General features: G+C 38.2%; 1 protein-coding gene across 2 annotated transcripts in view; it reads right to left on the reverse strand.

Annotated features, from left to right (window-relative positions):
- Positions 1-2374: 2374 nt before the first annotated feature.
- Positions 2375-21807, reverse strand: part of fto (FTO alpha-ketoglutarate dependent dioxygenase) — a 147251-nt gene continuing 127818 nt past the window's right edge. For both annotated transcript variants that reach the window (XR_007930896.1, XM_051900174.1), the window contains 2 exons: positions 4938-5078; positions 2375-3863 (listed from right to left, as the gene is read on the reverse strand). Coding sequence is in view for 1 of the 2 variants with exons in the window: in XM_051900174.1 (XP_051756134.1) it covers positions 3857-3863; positions 4938-5078 (148 nt within the window). In the remaining variant the exon portion in view is untranslated. The remainder of the gene's footprint in view (positions 3864-4937; positions 5079-21807) is intronic.

The following is a 21807-nucleotide window of genomic DNA, read 5'->3' on the forward strand; positions in this document are numbered from 1 at the left end:
ACATTGGCATCTTTTCTCATAAGGCTGTTGCTGCCATTTTATAAAAGCACTAAGAAAGCACAAATTTAACCATATTGAAATCACAGAAATGCACAATCTCTGTTCTTCTCTTGTGCTAGTACTATCAGGGGGCCACATGGTTGTTAGTCCCCATTGCTTGGGTAGCCATGACAGGCATGAGTGGCCGTTTAACCCACACAGCACCGAGGAGTGTTGTCATGGCAGCATCATGCAGTAACCATGAGGCTCATGGGTCTGACAGGTCCACTCATTGCTGGTTAACTGGGAGAACTGCATTATGTGTTCATCATGTGGACACACACGGTGCTCTTGGGACTCGCTGTCTCACTGAATAACTCACTCTTCAGTCTGTGTAGAGATATGGACTCATGAGAACAAGTGCACACACACACAATCTCAAGTTTGCGGTGATACTGTCTGCACGTATCAGATTTCTGCTTTTATTTATTTATTTTTTTATCAAAATTAAGTGTAAAAAATTGGTCTCAGATCACAAAATGTCAATTCTGTCATTACCTGCTCAGCTTTAATACATCTGGAGATCTATGACAGAACATTGCTGCCCTTTTCCACTCAATGAAAGCATGCGATGACCATGGGCTGTCAAGCTATAAAAAGGACAGTAGAAACACCATAAAAGTGGTTCATATGATTCATGTGCTACATAAGTCTTGTCTTATGAAGCTATACAATAGAAGAGAAAGTGATAAAAAAAAGGTAATGTTAACCACATATTTGAATCATAAATCGAAACTGATACTCTAAAAACCCATAGGAAAAATTCCAAGGAAACATGACTTAAAAATGCAAAATCTCTTTTGATTACAAAAGATTACAAACTCAATAGCTATATTGTGAAGAAAGAAAAAAAAAATGTTCAGTGCATTAACCTATTTTCAGTCATAACAGGTGTATTTTATATTATGTGTTACAATGCATTTGTCCTTCAAATCATGTATGTTGTTGAATGTCACCTCTGAGATGTGATCCATCATTAACTTAGCTGTCAATCTCATAAAATCAGTATGCCTGTAAGAAACACACACACACACACACACACACACACACACACACACACCGGGTATTTAATTCCACATGCACCTGGTCATCTTCCTCTCACCTACAGTGATGTAAGATATAGAATCTACTGATGACCTTCCTTAGAACAATGCATACCTGTGCACACATGCCTGAAAACAGACTGCAGTGAAGTTTAGAGTGGCCATTCACCAATCACCTGCTCACCTGAGGCTCAGCCATCTATCACACCTTCACTACAGACTAGAGGAAACACCCCCAACACCTACAGGCAGCGCGCGCACACACACACACACACACACACACACACACACACACACATCCTTGTTTATACTACTTTGTGGGGTAGTAAGATAGTAAGATGAGGAATTTACGACATTGTGGGGTCCTTTAGTCAAACCCCACAAAGACAACATTTTAAAAATCATATATAAGAATGTTTGACAAAATCTTAAAAAGGGCCCTTCCTTAAAAAGGATTGCAAAATAAAGTAAATATATTTTATACCCAAAAATTCTTCATACAGTGGACTACCAGAAAAATTTATAAAAATTTGGGACCAAAAATTATTCAGACACTTTGACCTGACCATGTTTTGCTTAAGAGTTATTTGACATAATTAAGATTATTTTTTTCTGACAGTTTAACTCTGAGATCTTGTCATATTTTATTACCATTTTTTTTAAACTATAGTGAATAAACTATAATAATGAAGAATGAGAATGATGCAAAATGCATAAAATTATTTAAGATTCTGTATTTCAAGGTCACTAAATAAAATTATAATTTTTTGGCACTAACCATGTTGAGCTCATTTGTACAAAAGACTAGATTTCAAGTCAATAAACCAAATACTAAACCATTCTGAAATTTGCAGTTTTTTTTCCCTCAAATGCTGATAGTGTCCTTTATAATAATAAAAAAAATAATAAAACAAACAACAACAACAAAAATATTAAACCTGAACAAAGTAAAGGCATTTTCACTGCTCTCTGACTTTTGGATCCCACTGTATTATTATGGGTAACACTTCCATTACAGTATTTCATATAAATTCCATTAATTAACCATTAATAAATTATATAATAGCTGAAATATTCATAGCTTATTATATTGAATACTATGAGTAACTTTGAATACTTATGAGTAACTTACTATGAGTTCAATAACTTTTATCTGTTAAGCACTATAAAAATGTAATAATAATTCTTCAATAACTTTTAATGAAAAATTGTATAAATTGCTACCAATATACAAACAAAATTTCATGCAAAAAAAAAAAAAAAAAAAAAAAAAAAGAACAACCATCTACTGATTGATAAACCAGCATTGTATTTTATTTCTATCATAACTAGTGCTTTGCACACACAACGCTTTCAGAAAAGCAGTGGGGCTTGTGGCACTCCGGAAAAGAATACAGAAAAAAAACACAATGAAAGAAAGATTATATATACATTTATATTTATATACCAACCTCACAGCATTTACTCAGAAAGAACACAATATTTGGCAACCAATGACAACTCAAAAACTTCAGAAGTATAAAACACATTTAAGCATCTTCATCGAATACTATAATATGGATCTTCTACATTAACACTGATGACATAGAAAAGCATAAAAATAAAAAGAAAGCTGCTGGACTTCAACAGTCATCCCTTTTTCATTCATCCTTCATTCGTTTAGAGGACATCAGAGTGCTTTTCCTCCTCCTTCACTCGTTAAAAGATGTTCGAGTGCATTCCTCCCGAAACTGGCAGCATTTCAGACATAGGCAAGCGTTATTGAAAGGTTAAGAGCCAATGAGCTGCGAGAATTACGTGACACAAGGGGTGTAAGTTCTCTTGAAGAGCTCAGTAAAAGCCGCCTATCGACACTACTTGGCTTGGGAGAGAAACATCTTATGTATACACAACACACACACACACACACACATTCATATTCAGTCATACAGAAATAAAACCGCCTACACGATTGCGTACACATGTGCGTGCCACGTACCTACATGCACCTATATAGACAAACATCATCAACAAAGTCAGTCTAACAACATTAACTTTACCTTCTCCCTACAAACATTCAGACGGACGCACACGCAAACATTCAAACACACTTGGGACAAATTCAAACACACTAAATCCCTAGACAATACGCCAGGTGAAAGGCAACGGCACGCATATGACACCCGTTAATGATGTCATTACACCCCCACAATGTCATATCCTTTTTTACCGACTTTCTTCCTCAAAAGATGGCACACAGACAAACACACACACACACACACACATAGAGGAGAAGTGAACTGTGTATACTGTATACATCTACATAATGCCTGTCCAAAAAAAAAAAAAAAAAGCTTCAGAGGATATATGGAGAAATGAAGTAAAACATACATACATTTATGAATATATATTTATATATACGTATATTTATGGATAGGTATTGTATGCTACTACTGATATGAGTCTATGAAGGGTCATTGTAACACTACAGACTCTGTTAAAGTGATAGTAAACGATACTGATGGAAATAGGAAATAAAATGTCCCATCCAGATGTCACCCTGTATCCACCCTGGTTATCCATCCTTATATCCGTCTGTCCATCCCAGTGGACCTCAAAGTGGTGTGTGTGAAGGTGAATGTTGGTCTTCAGGCAAAGGTGGGCCAGAAAGGAGAAACTGAACAGGTGTGTGTTGTACTGTTTTTGTCACCTGTCAGCTCCATCATGGCCTCTATCTCTTAACATCCACCCATAACATTCTTTCTCTCCATTTATCTCCCTCTTTTACTAATATCTTACATCCTAGGAAGAAAGAAAAAGTGAAAGTAAGTCACATTTTCAGCATTTATGCTTTACTGTCTCAATCTATGAAACACTTTTCATTCACAACATTCACAGACTGAACATCGTCAGAGCAGATCTGATCTTCATAAATGGCAAACAATCCTTAAGGCCCCTTTAGATTATTTTCATAATCTCTACATAAAAGAAAACATGGTAACACTTATAGTATGTAACACAATAAGGTTAATTAGTTAACATTAGTTAACTAACTTAGTTAACATGAACTAATAATGAACTGCACTTCTATAGCAATAATTAATCTTTGTTAATGTTATTTTCAACATTTACTAATACATTAAAATCAAATTTGTTAACATTAGTTAATGCACTGTGAACTAACATGAACAAACAATGAACTGCTGTATTTTTGTTAACTAACATTAACAAAGATTAACAAATACAGTAACAAATCTATTGCTCATGGTTAGTTCATGTTAGTTAATACATTAAAGCTGAAGTCTGTAAGTTTTGCCTCTTTGTCGCCATCTCTGTTTGAAACCTGCAGTTGCGGTTATTTGCGAAATTATCATCTTTACGTGGGTTGTGCATCCAAAAGCCACAGTTGTCACAGTTATCACAGTTATCAATGATGATTGTCGTTTTGAACTTTCAAGCCACCATCTCAAGTTTAAATACATTCCAGCTGCTGTAAGAAGAGGCTACAAATGATGCACCACCAACAGCATCCACACACGCGATATAGCCTACTAGCCAGGACTCCTTCTTTCTGTTTTCAGACAGGATGTAATGACGCAAAGACAAACGTCAGCAAACTCGTATTTCCCACGAAATCCTACCAGTACCAGTCAGATTTTAAAACATTATTTCAAGCTTACCGTTGTGAATCGAGCTAAGGTAAGGAGATCGTTTTGAACACTGATTGGTTATGTACTTGCTCAATAATTGATTTTGGATAATTAAACCAAAAAAAAAAAAAGACAGCAGCTTTAACTGATGTTAACAAATTAACCTTATTGTAAAGTGTTACTGAAAACATACGACATCAACAAAAACACAGTAATTTTACTTTACCTCCAGAGAAGTGACTCAACGCGGTTGATGATGTCAGACAGGTCAAAGGGGAGGGGCATGTCAGGATCATCATTACTCCAATAGGGTCGGTCGACAGGTGCTTCCTCAGGGGGCAAGGTCTGTGCCAGGCTGGATTGGCATCTATTGGGACAGAAAAGGAAATAAAAATTTGATAATTTGATAAATAAATAAATAAATTAGGTCTTTCAATGCTAACGTGTTAATTCAAAATCCTTAATGTGTTAAAATAATTTAACACAAATAAATTACTGATGCACATAAAATTGAAATTTCTGAAATGAGTGACAATGAAGTCAGCTTTGCCATTACAGATTTTTTTTTAAATATATTGAAACAGAAAGCAGTTATTTCAAATTGTTATAATAAAAACAATAATAATAAAAGACTTCTTTAATAAACTTTAAAACAATATTACTGACCACAAACTATTTAACTGTAGTGTATATACACTGAAACTTTCTAAATTAATTTGAAAACACCCCCAGACTACTGTGTGTGTTTTCCAGGGAATGTGTGAATAGTTAATTTAGCCCTAAACACACAAAGAAGTGTGTGTTTGTCTAGAGGCAGTCCACACACTCATTTCCTGATTTCTTTACGACACACAATAACCTGCCCTAATGACACGTTTATGAAAAAGCAAAGGACTGCATAGCTTTTGTGAGTGTGTGTGTGTGTGTGTGTGTGTGTGTGTGTGTGTGTGTGTGGTATGGCATCATCCCCTTGCACTTCCTTTGAACGAAACCTTAGGAATGCACTTCTGCAATCCTACAAGTGTAAGCAGTGTAAATCACCTTCTAAATGCACCTGGCCAGTGCTGATTCATATCTCAATCATTAACACCTGGGCAGGTGAAGCCTGTGGCTTTAATTCCAAAGTAACTTTGATGTTACAGCATTTCATTTCATCACTTAATTAATATACAGTGTGGTTTTCACTAGAATATGACAATACAGCTTCTCATTAATATGACAAAACTGTGTGTGTGTGTGTGTGTGTGTGTGTGTGTGTGTGTGTGTGTGTGTGTGTGTGTGTGCGCGCGCGCGTTTTTGTGACACATCAGGACACAAATTTGTATAATGACATGGGTATGACATAGGTATTACAAGGAGAGGGTGACTTATGAGGATATTACCCCATGTCCCCATTTTTCAAAAGGCTTATAAATCATACAGAATGAGTTTTTTTGAGAAAGTAAAAATGTGCACAGTTTCTTGTGATGGGTAGGTTTAGGGGTAGGGGTAGTGTAGGGTGATAGAAAATACGGTTTGTACAGTATAAAAACCATTACGCCTATGGAATGTCCCCACAAAAAGAAACGTGTGTGTGTGTGTGTGTGTGTGTGAGGGGGGGGGGGGGGGGGGACCTAGCAACTACATAGCAACACCTTGGCAACCAACAACTTGCATTGTGGTGGAGAGGTTTGCATGGGAAAGCATCACTCAAAATTACTTCAGGAAAAAAAAATAAATAAATAAATATATATATATATATATATATATATATATATATATATATACACATACATATATATATATATATATATATATATATATATATATATATACATACATTTATATATATATATATATATATATATATAAATGCAATTCAGTTTAGTGGGACTGACACACTTCACCTTTAATACAGGAATAATCATATCCTCACAAATACACAAAGTTCTGCCACAAACACTTGTCTCAAGCAATCAAAGCCTATAATAAACACTCATGGTCTTCCACTGAAAGACTGCAGTGGTGCCCAGAGGAGGCCAGTGTTATGGATGAGTCTCTGCTGTCCAGTGGTCAGAGGACAGCCCCTCTCTGACACTATTTGTGGTTATATATTTTGTAAGGGCCACTTAATGGTGGAGTGGCTCTCCTGTTAAGTGCTGTCTCTCCAACTGCACCAGCCACAAGAGAGGCTGCATTACATGCCGAGGGTGGAATTAGCATATAGCGCTTCAATACATCATCCTCATACTGCATCAGGGCTTGACAATAACATCCGTTAACATGCGCTAAGTACCCTAATGTAGCACATCAGTTCATAAATAATATGAGAGCTCGTTCTATACACGCATGCGTGTGTGTTTAAACTCTCTCATCATTTACTTGATTATTGGAAGAGACAGAGAAGAGGTAACTGAAGTAAATAGACTGTGGTAAAAGAGACCGCAAGCACACGAATGAATGCTAGCCATAAAGATCCACACAAACATACACACCTCAAGCAATAGTTTGCACTAAAATTAACATTTTGGGATCATTTACACACTCTTTTGTTCTTAACTTGTAAACTACAGGTGGAACACAAATGGAGAAGCTTAGCAAAATGTTCAAGCTGCTATACTAACATTAACCAAAACTTTTACAGCATTAATTGATCATATTTTTAAAGGTTGTGTAAATTAACACTAGCATACACTACCATTCAAAAGTTTGAGGGCAGTACGAATTTTATTTATTTATTTTTTAAAGAAATGAATACTTATTTAGAAAGGATTGATCAAATAATTCCTTAAATTGATCAAAAGTGACAGTAAAGACAATCATAATGTTACAAATCAAATTATATTTCAAATAAATGCTGTTCTTATGAACTTTCTATTCATCAAAAGCAAAAAAAGTATCACAGTTTCCATAAAAATATTAAGCAGAACAACTATTTTCAACTGTGATAAGAAATGTTTCTTGAGCACCAAATCAGCATATTAGAATGATTTCTGAAGGAATATTAGTATGATCTCTTTTCCATACAATGAAAGTAAAAGGTGACCAGGAACTGTCAAGCTCCAAAAAGAGCAAATAAGGAGCAGAAAATAATCATAAAAGTAGTTCATATGACTTTTGCACTATATTATGGTGTCATATAACAGTTTCACATGAAGTTTGCATGAATTTTACTAATTACTCCCAAAGTATCTTACTTGACAGCCATGGTCACCATTCACTTTCACTGTATGGAAAAGAGCAGCTTGGACTTTCAGAAAAACACTTCATTTTGTGTTCCACGTAAAATAAATAAAGTCATAAGTGTTTCAAAAAACAAGTTGAGTAAAGTGAGTAAATCAGAATGGAATTTTCCATTCGAGATGATACAGCATTATCTGTGGTAAAAACAAATTCATTCAGATATTAAGCAACCTCCCAAAATATAGACATTTTTATTGTTATAATGTTGAATCACTGAATCATTTAGGTTGAAGAAACTCCATGTCGCATTTCCATCTGCAGTCAGTGGTTGAAGCGTGTGTGTGTGTGTGTGTGTGTGTGTGGACTATTGGAAGTATATTTGGAAGTGTATGCCAACCATCCATACAGATTAACCTCTGCGAGATGCAGTCTACCTCTCCCATCTGACCCGCGCTCAGGAGAGATCGACGTTACAATCACTCATTTCAATTTGCTGTGAAACCCTATAACCCTACAGCCAGGCCTGCTGGAATAGCAAGCTAATGTGGAGAGAAGGAGATCTATCACCTCTGTTCTTCTGGGGGGTGGCTCACATACTCCCACCCGACACATTCGGCGCACTTGAACTTCGACTCGGTCTGCGAACAATGCAACGCATACACGCACACCTGGCCTCCCAGCTGAAACTAACCACTTTAGCTAAAGTGAGTGTTAATTATGGACAGGCAAGCAGTCAATAAAAGGTTAATGCAGAAGGCAGTGGATAAATTCCTTTAAGCATTGCATCACTAGGCCATCTCTGGGCAGCACGCAAGGCTCTCTCTGTGTCTGATCAATACATTTTACTGTAATGTTCTCTGCATCGATTTCCCTCGCTCTCTGTATCCTCCTCCAACTGAGATAAACTAGAGGAGAGGGGGAGTGAAAAGCAAGAAGGAACTGATAAATGAAATGATTAAAACCTCTTTTCAGTTGGACTTTCCCTCTCTTTGACATATTGCTGTGGTTTATAGCACGGCGCTGGACTTCACCTCCAAGGTCGTACATTACCTGCCCCCCTCTCTTAAAGGGAGTAAAATGCCCTTATTAGACAACATCAGAGCTTCTGCCCGCCACCATTACGCTGATAGATGTAGGGCTAAAATGCTGGGTACACAGACAGGAGACAATGCTAATTGCATTAGCCCACCAGGAGATCATTTACAACCGTACAGCTACAAATGGGCTGTTTGATTAGGACATTACGGTGAGGTTAGCCTGTGCGCTACCCTGTATCTACATGTGATAAGCGCTTTTTGTTCGGGGTGTGTCTATGCGAATTCTGCAGTTTGTATGTGCCTGCTGTAAATTTTACAGATATTTGATGTTGTTACTCATATGGGCTTGAGATTTTCAAATTTCTTTGTTCTCATTTCATGCACACAGGTGTGAAGGGTGTATGTGTGTCAACACACAGGTGTGTAGTTTTATGATTTTTGGCAGTGATTGGCCCCGTTCAGAAAATACCATCAAAACGAGTCATGCAAAAACAAGTGAGCCGATCATAAATCACAGTTTGGCTCTAAAGCTCATGCAAGCAATCACATCTCCAATATAAGAGTATGAACAAGCACAATGATATCATCTTCAACAGATTCTTCAGATAGTCCCATTTAAAACTATAAAAAAAAGTTGTTGTTTTTTTTTTTTTTTTTAATTGTTTCTGAACTGATATAAACTGAATGTAAACAGACATTATTTGTCAATGAGTTTTAGGAACAGTAATGATTCCGTTTCATTGATTTTCTATGTTAGAAAACAAGTGCCCATCTTTAGATCATTTGTGAATCTGTGCAGAACTATAACTAGAATTAAAACATTTTTGTTAACTAAAATTAAAAAAAAAAACTAAGCAAACCTTACAGGGAAAGCCTTATGAAAACAGTGAACAGTGGGCGACATGCATGTAACCGAGTAAATACAGGAGAATTTTGGCAAAGTCATTTCAAAGTGCCACACTTCCTGCTGGCAACAGGTGGTTCTTTGACTATAACTGAATATTGCCATGTAGACGTCTTCAGGCCAGGACTATTATCAAACATGTGAAGTTTGGAGCAGATCGGACATTATATGCCTGAGTTACAACAAATTCCTGTTTCGTGGCGTTAATCGCAAACATTAGCACTTAGCCAAGTGTTGCATGATTTAACATGTTTCTAGAATGTTTGGTACTTCGTGGCATATTGAAATGTGTTTCTGGGAGTGAATTACAGTGTAAAGCATGCCATTTCCTGTTGCCAGCAGGTGGCGTTATGACTAACTGAATATTGGCATATAGATGTCTTTAGACCAGGACTCTTATCACTTATGTGAAGTTTGGGGCAGATCAGACACTTTACGCCTGAGCTACAACATCTTCCTCTTTCATGGGGAAACATCAGACTTTGTCAGGCCGTCACGGACACACACTTCAACGAAAACTCAAGATCTTTGCAATTTAACATCGCTAAGGCCTTAAGATTAGACTGACCATATATGATGTGATTCTGGTTAAATCTTTATGAGGAGTTAATCACAGTGTAAAACGTCATTTCCTGTTGCCAGCAGGGGGCGCTATGACTGTAACTGAATATTGCCATGTAGACGTCTTCAGGCCAGGACTCTAATGAATCATGTGAAATCTGGGGCAAATCGGACATTGTATGCCCGAATTACAACAACTTCCTGTTTAATGGCGAAACATCAAAGTTTGTCAGGTCGCCACAGACACGCCCTTCAGCGAAAACTCAAGATCTTTGCAATTTAACGTCACAAAGGCCTTTAGATTAGACTGACCAAATATGATGTTGATCTGATAAAATCTCTAGGAGGATTTTGTTAAAGTGCAACGTGTGGAAATGGTAAAAACTGCAAAAATTTCATAGAGAAAATTCAAAATATCTCACTTCCTGTTGGGTTTTCAGATTTTGCTCCCAGGGACTTTTTTGTAAGTATTGGGCTGTTACATATGTCTACCGAATTTCATACCTGTATGTGAAACGTAGCGTGAAGGGTGCTTAATTGAAATTTTGTAGGTGGCGCTATCGAGCCATTTTGCCACGCCTAATTCTGAAACCCTTATCAGACGTAAAATTTCACCACTTCTGACACGTGTGCAAAGTTTCATGAGTTTTCGAGCATGTTTAGGCCCTCAAAAATGCAATTCATTTTGGAGAAGAAGAATAACTGACTGAGCAATTACAATAGGGTCCTCACACCATCAGTGCTCAGGCCCTAAATATATCTACAAGTGCATGTAGGTGGGTGACTGTCTGGGTGAATGACTGACATGTGATCATTTTAAAAACCTCAGGCTAATAAATAGCATCTGATCTACCTTTTCCCTCAATAAATGGTTACCAAGAAAAAAAAAAAAAAAAAAAAAGAGAGAAAAAGAGAAAAAAAAGTGTGTAAGTGGGTTGGGAGACAAAGAGCGGAACTATATTTGGGTGGAAGGCAATGAGTCCACCAGAGGCAGGGGGTCTTTTGCATCTGTACTCCAACAGCTCCCAGCAGACCACATGAAATGAACTCTCTCAAGCTCTGGTAAAGGACACACAGACACCGCAAGAGAGAACAGGGAGAGACCCCGCCAGCACACCTTTACTCAGACGGGCTCGTTTGATGTGGTGAGAGTGGGTGTCTGGGTCCTAACCCAACCAGATGACATGAAAAACGCACACACACAGCGGTTGCCTCTAAACAGCTCTCATAATTGGGGTAATAAAAAGGGGCTGAAGTCTTAAGCTGATTGCAGAGGAGGCCACTGCTGTCTCTGAACTCTCAAAACCAGGTGGACGTCTATTAGCCTGTTAACACCGTAACAAATTATCCCACACGCCCCTCCGATCGCCCCCCTCAGGCCTCATGAAAGAACACAGCCAGATGTCAACTCTAGCACCGGTTTACAGCACACGACACACCGCTACACACGAAGACAGGTTGTAATAAGGAGAAGCGTGTGAAGAGGGCAACAGTGAAGTCTGAAGTCGTTTGTCTGTCAGTCAGCTCTGTTAAATGACATTTGAATGAATCTGCATGGGTCTCAGCGTCCCTTTGGACGTTGTCCCACCTGGACCGGGGTCCCTTTGGATAACATCAAGGCAAAAACACACAGTGTTGCAGTAACTCGTGCCCTGACACGTCCAACCTACTGAGGTGACAGCCTGCCACATACAACATTGTGATATTCTGGGCCAAAACTAATTAGTAGGTTTAAAAAGACACTAGGGGTTTTTCACTCTGATGGTGTTTATTTACATGTCGGAATGAAATATGGAGAGGTTAGGAGAAGGAAAGGGCTATATATGTGCATGTGTGTGTGAGAGAGAGAGAAAAGTGCCTGAGGGAGAGGAGGTTATGAGGTTCTGAATGTTTGCAGTTTTTCACAGGGGAGTGTTTGAGGGCCAATAAATCTTTGAGTGATCAGGAAGTGGATAACAGTGAGGCTGGGAACACTAACACTGCGTTTAACATGTTAAATGTCTGCCACATCACTGCTGTGAAAACTGACAAATGCACCAGTAAAACGATCAGACTCGTGGATACATAAAAGAACAAACACCTGTATGCCTATGCGTCCTGCATGCTAACACAACACATGCTTAGACCATCACAGATGGCATCACAGAGTTGAACGAAATGTGATAAATAGGCCTGTTCTGACAGATATACTGCAAATTCAGTGACCCTCACCTGACCGCAGTCACATGACCGGCGAGTCGACAGGATATATAGGCCCTATGTTATCAAAAAAAAGTTTGTTAATTACAGATATGAAAGAGAAAGAATAAGAATGACTCATAAGGCATACTTTTTCAATTTCTACATTTAAGAAAATACATAATCATATACAAAATGTACAATGATTACATATTAAAAATGAAGTAAAAAATGTTCAGGTGTTAGCAACACTCTACAAGAAGTTTCGATTTGAGTTATTGCACTAGTCATCATGGACTAAAAATAAAAAAATATTTGTATTAATCGATTATTAATCGATTAATACAAATAATTATTAATCGATTAATACAAATAATCGAAGTGAAAACACTTAATGTTTTCAACTGTGATAATAATAAGAAATGTTTCTTGAGCAGCAAATCATCATATTAGAATGACTTCTGAATGATCATGTGACACTGAAGACTGGAGTAATGATGCTGAAAATTCGGCTTTACCAACACAGAAATAAATTACACTCTACAATATATTAAAATGAAAGTAATTTTAAATTGTAGTAATATTTCAAATTACTGTTTTACTGTATTTTTGTTAAAATAAATGCAGCTTTTGTGAGAAATTAAACATTTTTACTGACCCCAAACTTTTTTAACAGTGGTGTATTGTGAATGTAAATGAATTTACAATGAACAATAGTATATTTATAAATTAACAGCAACTGAAATTAATAAATGCTGTAAAAATTGTTGTCATTGCTAGTTTATGATACACGATGCATTTAGAAAATCTTACTCAAATGAACAGTAGCCCCTCGCCGCAGAACACACGAGATCCAGGGGGTGGAGACGGGTAGGTAAAGGGTTATGTAAAGTGGGAGGAGTTGGATCTAGATCCAGGGGGTGGAGATGGGTAGGTTTAGATCCAGGGGGGCGGAAACGTGTAGGTTTAGCGATATGCAAAGTGGGAGGAGTTGGATAGACCCCGCCGCCCTGGATCTCGTGTTCTGCGGCGAGGACCATCTCTAATCAGAGTAAGGTCTTTATCGCAGTAAGAAGTTTACATGACATAAGCAGAACTCTTCACTCCAGTTTACATGCAATTTTCATTACTCTGATTATTCGCTAATAAGTATGGTTATATCACACTAAGATAGGCATACTAAGGCATACAGTATGCATGTTACCTGCCATTGTTTTGATCTATTTACATCAAATTCAAAATACATTTTTATGGACGTACTGTATATTATTTAGCGCCGTGATGAACATCGCAACGTCGGGTTTGCCTGCACTTCTGTCGCATTCTTCACGCGTCTGGATGAGGATACGGAGCAGATAATGCGCAGCAAGTTGTGTTGACAGAATTTAGCGATTTGGTGAAGAGAACAAACAGCATCTGTGTACCTTTGAGCACATACGCACTTTGGTCAGAGCGGGAATAATATGATTAAGGTGTTTACATGACTGCATATTGCGATTAAAATCGGCGTATACCACCTAGTTTAATGCAATTATGCTTACTACGATTATGAGCTTAATCGCATTACTTTAATCGAAGCATTGTGTTTACATGAGGTAAAGTTCAATTGCAATATTGCTAAAATCCCATTCCCATTATGAGAGTGCATGTAAATGCACTAAATGATGAAAAGCATCCTAATGAGTTTTAACAACGTAGGCAAGTGCATATACACCAAATAAAAAAGGTGAATACAATAACAATGGATGACATAAAATAAATGGATTGGATAATTAGATGATTACAGTGGAGGTAGAAATTGTTATTTTAGGAAGTGACACCAGCCATGTATTCAAACAACACAAATGAATTCATGACATCTAATTAGAAACAAAAAGAGCCATGCTCTAACACAAATAACACTGTTTGCCAACTTATCACTGACACGTACCACTAATATTTTGCTTCCGGAAACACAGAGGACAAGACAGGCTGGTCTCAGTTACTAAGAAATGGTTACAAAGAGAGCCGCAGGTGCCAACTGTCATGTTCTCACGAATGACAGCTGTGAAATAGCACCTTCTACCAGTAAAACTGACAACATTACAAAGTGACATAAAAGAAAAGGAATTCATTCAAATATGAGTAGCATTCATGCACTGAATAATCTACAGATTAATCAGAGTGAAACTAAAAAATCAGATATGAGAGATATGAGATAACATCTACCAGATATTTGAAGTCCTGAATCACCTGCTCCTCCTGCTGTGTGAATAGCGTTTTTGAAGCCTATTAAGTAAACAGTGTAATTAAAACAGTGTGGAATTTAAAAGCCTGTGAACCGCCACCAATTTGTTGAAGGGAGTGGTCAGGCCGTGCAGGCCCCTGGGGCACTGCAACAAGCAGGTATAGCAGAATCACAGACATGGGTAGGTGGAGGATTTGCAAAAAAGGAAAAAAAACAAACAAATGCGAATTAGGCACGTTTCCATCAAGTTCGAGCGGATGACGGTGGTATTGGTAACCTAGTAAATAAAACACTATGACCGAGCGTTTGAGAAGGGTTCGCCTAAACACTTATAAATAAGAAAACAATAAACGAGAGCCGCCTGAACTCTTCTCGACTTTATTAAGTGTCACACACTAGGGATGTGCAACAGCAACCGAGTACTTGAGTACTTGAGTACTCGTGACAGCGACGATGTATTTTTTCTTTTTTCTCTTGATTGGTTATAGTAGCACTTTGGGCAGCACCCTGAGCTCCGATTGTTTAGCTTTCCGCAGCATGCGTCAAAAGACGTGAGAAGAGAGAGAACGGCCTCGAAGTCACGTAGTGATGTCTAGTTTCACTTTGACAAGATAGATGAAAATACAGTTCAATCATGACACCTCTCGGAGTGGATTAAATTCAACCAGCATTTATTTGCATGGGGCATGAAGTATACATGGCTTGATTTTGGCGTACGAGATCTGCTACGTTGCTGCTGCTGTTGCTACTGCTACTGCTGCTGCTGCTGAGCAAATACAAATTTGTTCAGCTTAGTCAAAGAAAACAACAAGGAAAAGGCTGCTGCAAGAATGGTAGAACCCCCGTAGCAGATCTCTACAGGTGGCGCTGGGGAGGAGGAGGGATAACAGCGCTTCACATTGCGCAGCTTGTCAATCGCAGGCTAGGGTACGATATATATGGTTGCGTGGATTTGGAATTACTTCTGATTGGCTGGTGCCACGGCATAGAAAGAACCAATCAGCACTCGGTTAGAGTTTCATGACTGAACTTTGTATTTCAATACAAGCTGTGCAGTGCCAAGCTTTTATCTTGTGCTGAAAATATCCTTTCAATTCTATTCATAATTAATTTAACAATAATCATCAGTGATTTTCATACTGTAAAATAACATTCTGTTTGATCAGAAAGTGCAAATTGAATACAAAATATTGCTGAAATTTTAGTGACACTTTTTAAAGCACAATCGGAGTTACACTTTCGGTCAAGCTCACGTTTGCATTCGCAAACCTTTTGCAGATGAAAGCTGTAATAGCTACATCTGATTAATCTACTACAGGATGCGTTGGGTCGGGATATCAACATTTATTAAGATGCTGAATGCGCTGCATATCAGTGTTTAGTTCCATGCTCAAATGCAATGCCCGATATCGAGTTATTTGAGACGTCATATTGCTTTAAGATGTTTCTTTAAAAAATGAAAATAAAAATACTGATGTTATAATAATGCAGCAGTGCATTTTTTGTCATATTTGTTCAATTGCATAATTCGCATGGCTTCGAAAACGCGCAGGCGATTTATGGAATCACTTAATAATGTGATTAAAATAAAGCACAGATCTGCCATAAACATGGCATTATAACTTTATAGAAATCTACAGTAAATTCTGTCCTTACCCGTTATTCCGTTAAGTTATCTGATTAATATCACAGGATGTGTCATAGAACGGGCTTCAGTTTATTGGCGTCACTCACCTCAGGCGGCTATTCCTTTTAGATGCTTCCTTATTAAAAACATTGCTGCATCATAATCAATCTAACACTGTTGAAATCACGTTTTCATAGACAGGTTTTCATGTCATATTTTATATTTTTATTTTTAACATTCATTTTCCTAACATCCCATTTTCATTATCTCCATGACGGCCATGCCCCGCCCCCCGCACACACCCTGCCCCCTCCGAGTACTCGATTAACCGGTTTTGAAACCTATCGAAGATCGAAATGAAAAATTGCCAAAAATGCCCATCCCTATCACACACATGTAAGAAGACAACCCCGAAAAAAACAGTACAAAAGTGCGCATGACCCTTGCCTATCTACGACAAGACCCGAGGGGAAAATGCATTGCATGCACACATATACAACGAGCGCCAGTAAATCCAGAATTAATGCATCCTAACAAAATCAAGTCTGTTACAACACCATCAGCAGAAACAGCCGATTAGTCACGTGGGTTTAACGTTCGCTACGTCAGAATTTTTCCGGCAAATTCATTTCTATCTCCCATTATTCGCATGAACTCTTTTTCGCACAAGTTAAAAACAACCTCAAGTGAGCGTAAAAACTTTTTTTTTCTTGTTTCTGATGCGATACCTCAAAATGCACATATAGCTGGGAATATAGCTAGTGTGTGTGTAAGAGAGAGAAAAAGGGAAGGAAAAATTAAGAGAGCAAATTAAATGACAAATTTTCTGTGTGCATACATGTGTGTGTTCGTTTAAAAGGATGTGTGCTAGCTATAAGGAGGAGGTGATGTGTGTGTGTGTGTGTGTGTGTGTGTGTGTGTGTGTGTGTGTGTGTGTGTGTTAACGGTAATGAAGCACCATAGTTAAAGTGATAGGTAAACACATGCTCGACAGAATCAAACAAGTTATCTTTGTTGTAAATAGAATGGATATTTCCCATCCATTGATATTAGTTAAGTAATTTGCTGTGTAATGTACCCAGCCCTTTGTCTACACTGACTGAGCTTTACTAGTGTCAACACGCAAACAAAAAGCCACAATGAGGGTTTATAGAAGCTTTTATGTTTTTGCAGTGGCCTTATACCTTAAGGACTAACATAGACATTGAGACTAAAGAGCACATGAACAATTGAACTGGAGAAGGTTCTTAAAGAGGACAATGGAAATGTTCCGGTTCAAACAAAAGTTTCTATAGAGCACAATAGCAGGATAAACATGAGAGATTTGTCTCAGTTTCCAGTAAAATTCTTGTAATGCAATACAACAGTAGCAAAACTCATGTCCATAATCATTTAAAGAGGTCATAAAACAGTTTTTTTCCACTAGAGGTCCACTTATAAAATGATCATCATAACTGTTTTTAACGACCATTTTCACCCTCTCTCTCTGACACTGAGAATTAAATGTGCCACTTTATGCTGCTTTACCTTCAAAACTTTTATATAAATATTATGTATGTTTGTGAACAGGGCTTGAAAAATATATATACAATGTTAAATGTTAAAAATGTCAAACTCTCACACTTACAAAATTGCAAGCATGTTCTTATGAACCAGTGATTCAAGTTTAATAAATTAATTTTTTTTTCTTTTTTTTTTTTTAATAATGCAAGCAAAAACAGTATGCCAGTAAAAGTCTGTCAGTGGGTGTATTAAGATAAGTGAGACATCATTCAGTTCCATCTTAAAGAACACATTTTTTTGCATTTAAAAACAAGGCGCATAGCAGTTGAATAAAAAAAGCAAAGTCTAGAGACACGTTTCTTGAGTGCTGCGTTTTTTTAACACCGTGCCATACGCAAGAAGCTGAATAGGTGTGGGACATGAGCGCAATGGTCCATCTAGTGCATGTTTACATAGAAATAACAATGTGTGGTCACATTAGCAAAAACAGGTCCATTGTATACAGTCAATAGTGCAGTGATGTATGAAGCACAGCTCAGAAGTCACTTTTAAACCAAGCAATGTTCTGTTGGTTAACTTGGTGAATTCATGTGACTAAATTAAACCTGTTGCAAAATCTGCAGGCAAATCTTTTTGTCCTCACTTAAAATTCCAGATTGCTTGGATTCCTATTGAAATGACTGGATTTCGAATGCGAAAATTGCAGAACAGCGGTAAATGTGAACATTATGTCAGGGTAATAAATTTTTTTTTTTTTTTCTCTCTCAAAAAAAACAAAAAAACAGCATGGGTTCCCCCAATATAATCTTTTGTTCCGATGGCGGTTTCTTAATTCTTTTTGGACTCAGGACAAAGTTAAAGTTATGAAAATTTTCATAGTACACTGAACTCTTTTATCTCAAAAGATCAAGCAATATTTGATTCCTCATGATGTGACCTTTACATTTTTGCAAGTATAATTCAGCATCGCTGTGTTTAGCAGCAGTAATTGTTTCCTCTGCTTCATGCGATTCCCATTAAAGCTGCATAAACCACACTGTAATCTCTCTGAACCTCGGTGGATGGCTGTGTTCACCCACAGAGCTCAGCTACGGGGGACGGTGAGATGACCGGCTTAAGGGGTTAACTGCTGATCTGGAAACAGCAGGGTGGATCGCTAAAGGGGCTCAGTTTTCAGACTCACAGACCCTCAGCTGGCCCGAGGCCAGTGTCTGAGAGCAAACAAGCATGAGCCAGACAGCCCAGTCAATCTGAGAGATTACATTCTTCACAACTGTTTAGCCTCTGCTCTCCTGGAACGAAACGACTGACACCAAGTACAGAAAGTTATCATCTGTGTCGCTCTGAAGTCTAAAGGCTGTGTGTGAATGAGAAAATGGAGTGAAGGGGCAAAAACTGGCTAGAGAGGAGGACGAAAAGGAACAGAGACATATAAAAGAGAGGGGGTCAGTCTCTCCAGGGACTCCCAACATACTGAGTAACATCAACATGTCACCATCCATTCCCCCTCCTTCCTGTAAATCTGAGGACCCCGCAGACTCTTCAGGCCTAATGACTCCTGACTCGCTCCGTCCACCTCCAGCCAGTCACCGCACATGGCTAGAACAGACAGAAAATCATTCAGCAGCTTGCCTGAATGAATATTTGATGGGGAGAGAGTATTTTTGCCCATGGTGAATAAGAACACAGTAAGTGTGTGTATTGTGTGTGTGTCGGCATGGTTCTTGCCTTTTATACAGCTATTTCAAGGAAAATTCAGAGAGATTTTTTGCTTCCCATAGCTGATAAACCCCTTCCAAAGTAACAGTTCCTCCACTGTTAGCATCAATCAGTGCTTCCATAAAGGTTAAAGGACAAATTTACCATTTGCCAGATCAGTTAACCTCAACCAACAAAAATCTTTATTTAACCTGGTGCCAAATCGTTTCCTCTTCCAAGAATCTATATCTGATATGTTCAGAGCATCTGTTCGTTGTAGAATCTTGCACAGAGAGTGAGTCATATCTGTAGCGTTAGCCATTTTACGTCATGAGTGATGTTCGTGTGCTTAGTGTCTTACCTTTAATTGAGCTCTTTAGCCAGGCTTTGGCTGCCTGCCATTATACACACTACAAAACACGGTTTCACTGAAAAACAAACACATGGAATACAATATGCTGTCTGTCAAAAACAAGTTTCCGATTCATTCAATCCTCAACCGGTTTGCTATTTCAAGGCATGTGAAGATTTCGTCTCTCCCACGGTATTATTTGTTGCTCTGACACTTATTCAAAGCATCATTACTGAATAAACCCAAAACACCAGGTGAGCCTTTGATGAGGATGGTTCACTTAATTAAAAACGAACAGGTTACAACACCACGCTCCCTCCCCTTTTTGTTGTTTAATAAAAGTCCAAGCTGTGTGCCAAATTTCTCTCCACTGAAGTGGTTTGGAGGTGCTGAAACGAGAAGAGAATCATAGTGACAGAATTATTGCCGCCACCTGTGACCTCGCTAACGATGTCGCATTTACATACAACTGTTTTGTTCAAGTGGATTCATTCCAGCCATTTTTAGAGATTGTGTCATATATGTTAAAACAGATATCTGAATTAGTCTATGTGCAGATTTAACTACACAAACCCACACCCAACCCAACACAATGATCTTAAATTAAACTAGCACTACAATCATCTGAGAATCATAACGCAAATCATTTTCGACAAACATCAATTTTTCGACAAGAGCTAAACCCTTGTCTAAACAGGTTTACAAAAGAATCAAATTACTCGTGCTAACATTGCGGCTCACCTGCTTTTGTTTGGTTCTAATCTAGCAGATCCTACTTTAACACTTGCGTCCTGTTCAACAGGATACTGAACTGACTGAAAAGGCAGGGAGTGATTTATGACGATTAGTTTCTCATGTCTTAAGGTATGAATTGCTGTTAAAGGATGTGTGGTATATGTACAAAGGTACATGTACATTCTTCTGTAAAAGTAATAGATACATTTCATCTTAGCAACAGCTATCAGGATTAGCACAGAGTAAAGAGTGTCCCCTCCTGGTGGACAGCACTGGCTCCACCTGATGATGTGTAATTAGAATGCATATTTGGGATGCATGATATGCAGGTACATTACACAATTACATATTTATAGGTCATTTACACTGTAAAGTTTCAGGAGTGACAACCGCATTTAAATGCGAGAATAAGTCCAATAAATTATCGTTCCAAGTGTACAAAACACGATTCGTTCCCGAAACTGCGATGGTTGACACCTTGTTACCATAGCAAGGTTCTGGCGTCTCATGTGTTTGGTATTCACTATTCTGACCAAAGACATATTGCAGCAACAAAAGACTTGTTATGTTCAGCAATTTTAACTGAAGCACAGTCGACAGAGGTGTCGTGCTTTGCTTATATTTTGAAAGGCTGCTTAACAGATTGCGCTCTTGCAGTGCCATGTCTACGTATTATATGCAATTTTGGGCTTGTTGTTTAACCTTGGCCAAAGTCCCTTTCAAGGAAAGTCTGTTCACTCGGTGGCCATATTTGTTATGCCTCCGGTCAGCTATTTCGAGCATCCAAGACCAAGTCTCATCTATTTGAATGGGGGAATCCTGAAATCTCAAAAAACTGCTTGAAATCACAATCTTACATGAACTCATAAATGTTTCTTATGCTCAAACAGAGCTAAAAAAAAGCGTATTTTTCAGACTAGACCAGCCAGTCCTAAGCGCGAGTCTCAAGTTTCTATGGGATCCGAAGCTTCTAATCGGAGCTTCTTAGCTTTGTGGCTAACCTGAAGGAAAGGAGTTGCATAGAGAATGCTGGAGGGCAACTATGGGAAAGAAGACATGGTGTGGGTGGTTCCCTGTGGCACCCTGCCCCATGGTCCTCTCCTGCGGGCACT

This window comes from Ctenopharyngodon idella, chromosome 7, assembly GCF_019924925.1.
Source record: "Ctenopharyngodon idella isolate HZGC_01 chromosome 7, HZGC01, whole genome shotgun sequence".
Lineage (NCBI taxonomy): Eukaryota > Metazoa > Chordata > Actinopteri > Cypriniformes > Xenocyprididae > Ctenopharyngodon > Ctenopharyngodon idella.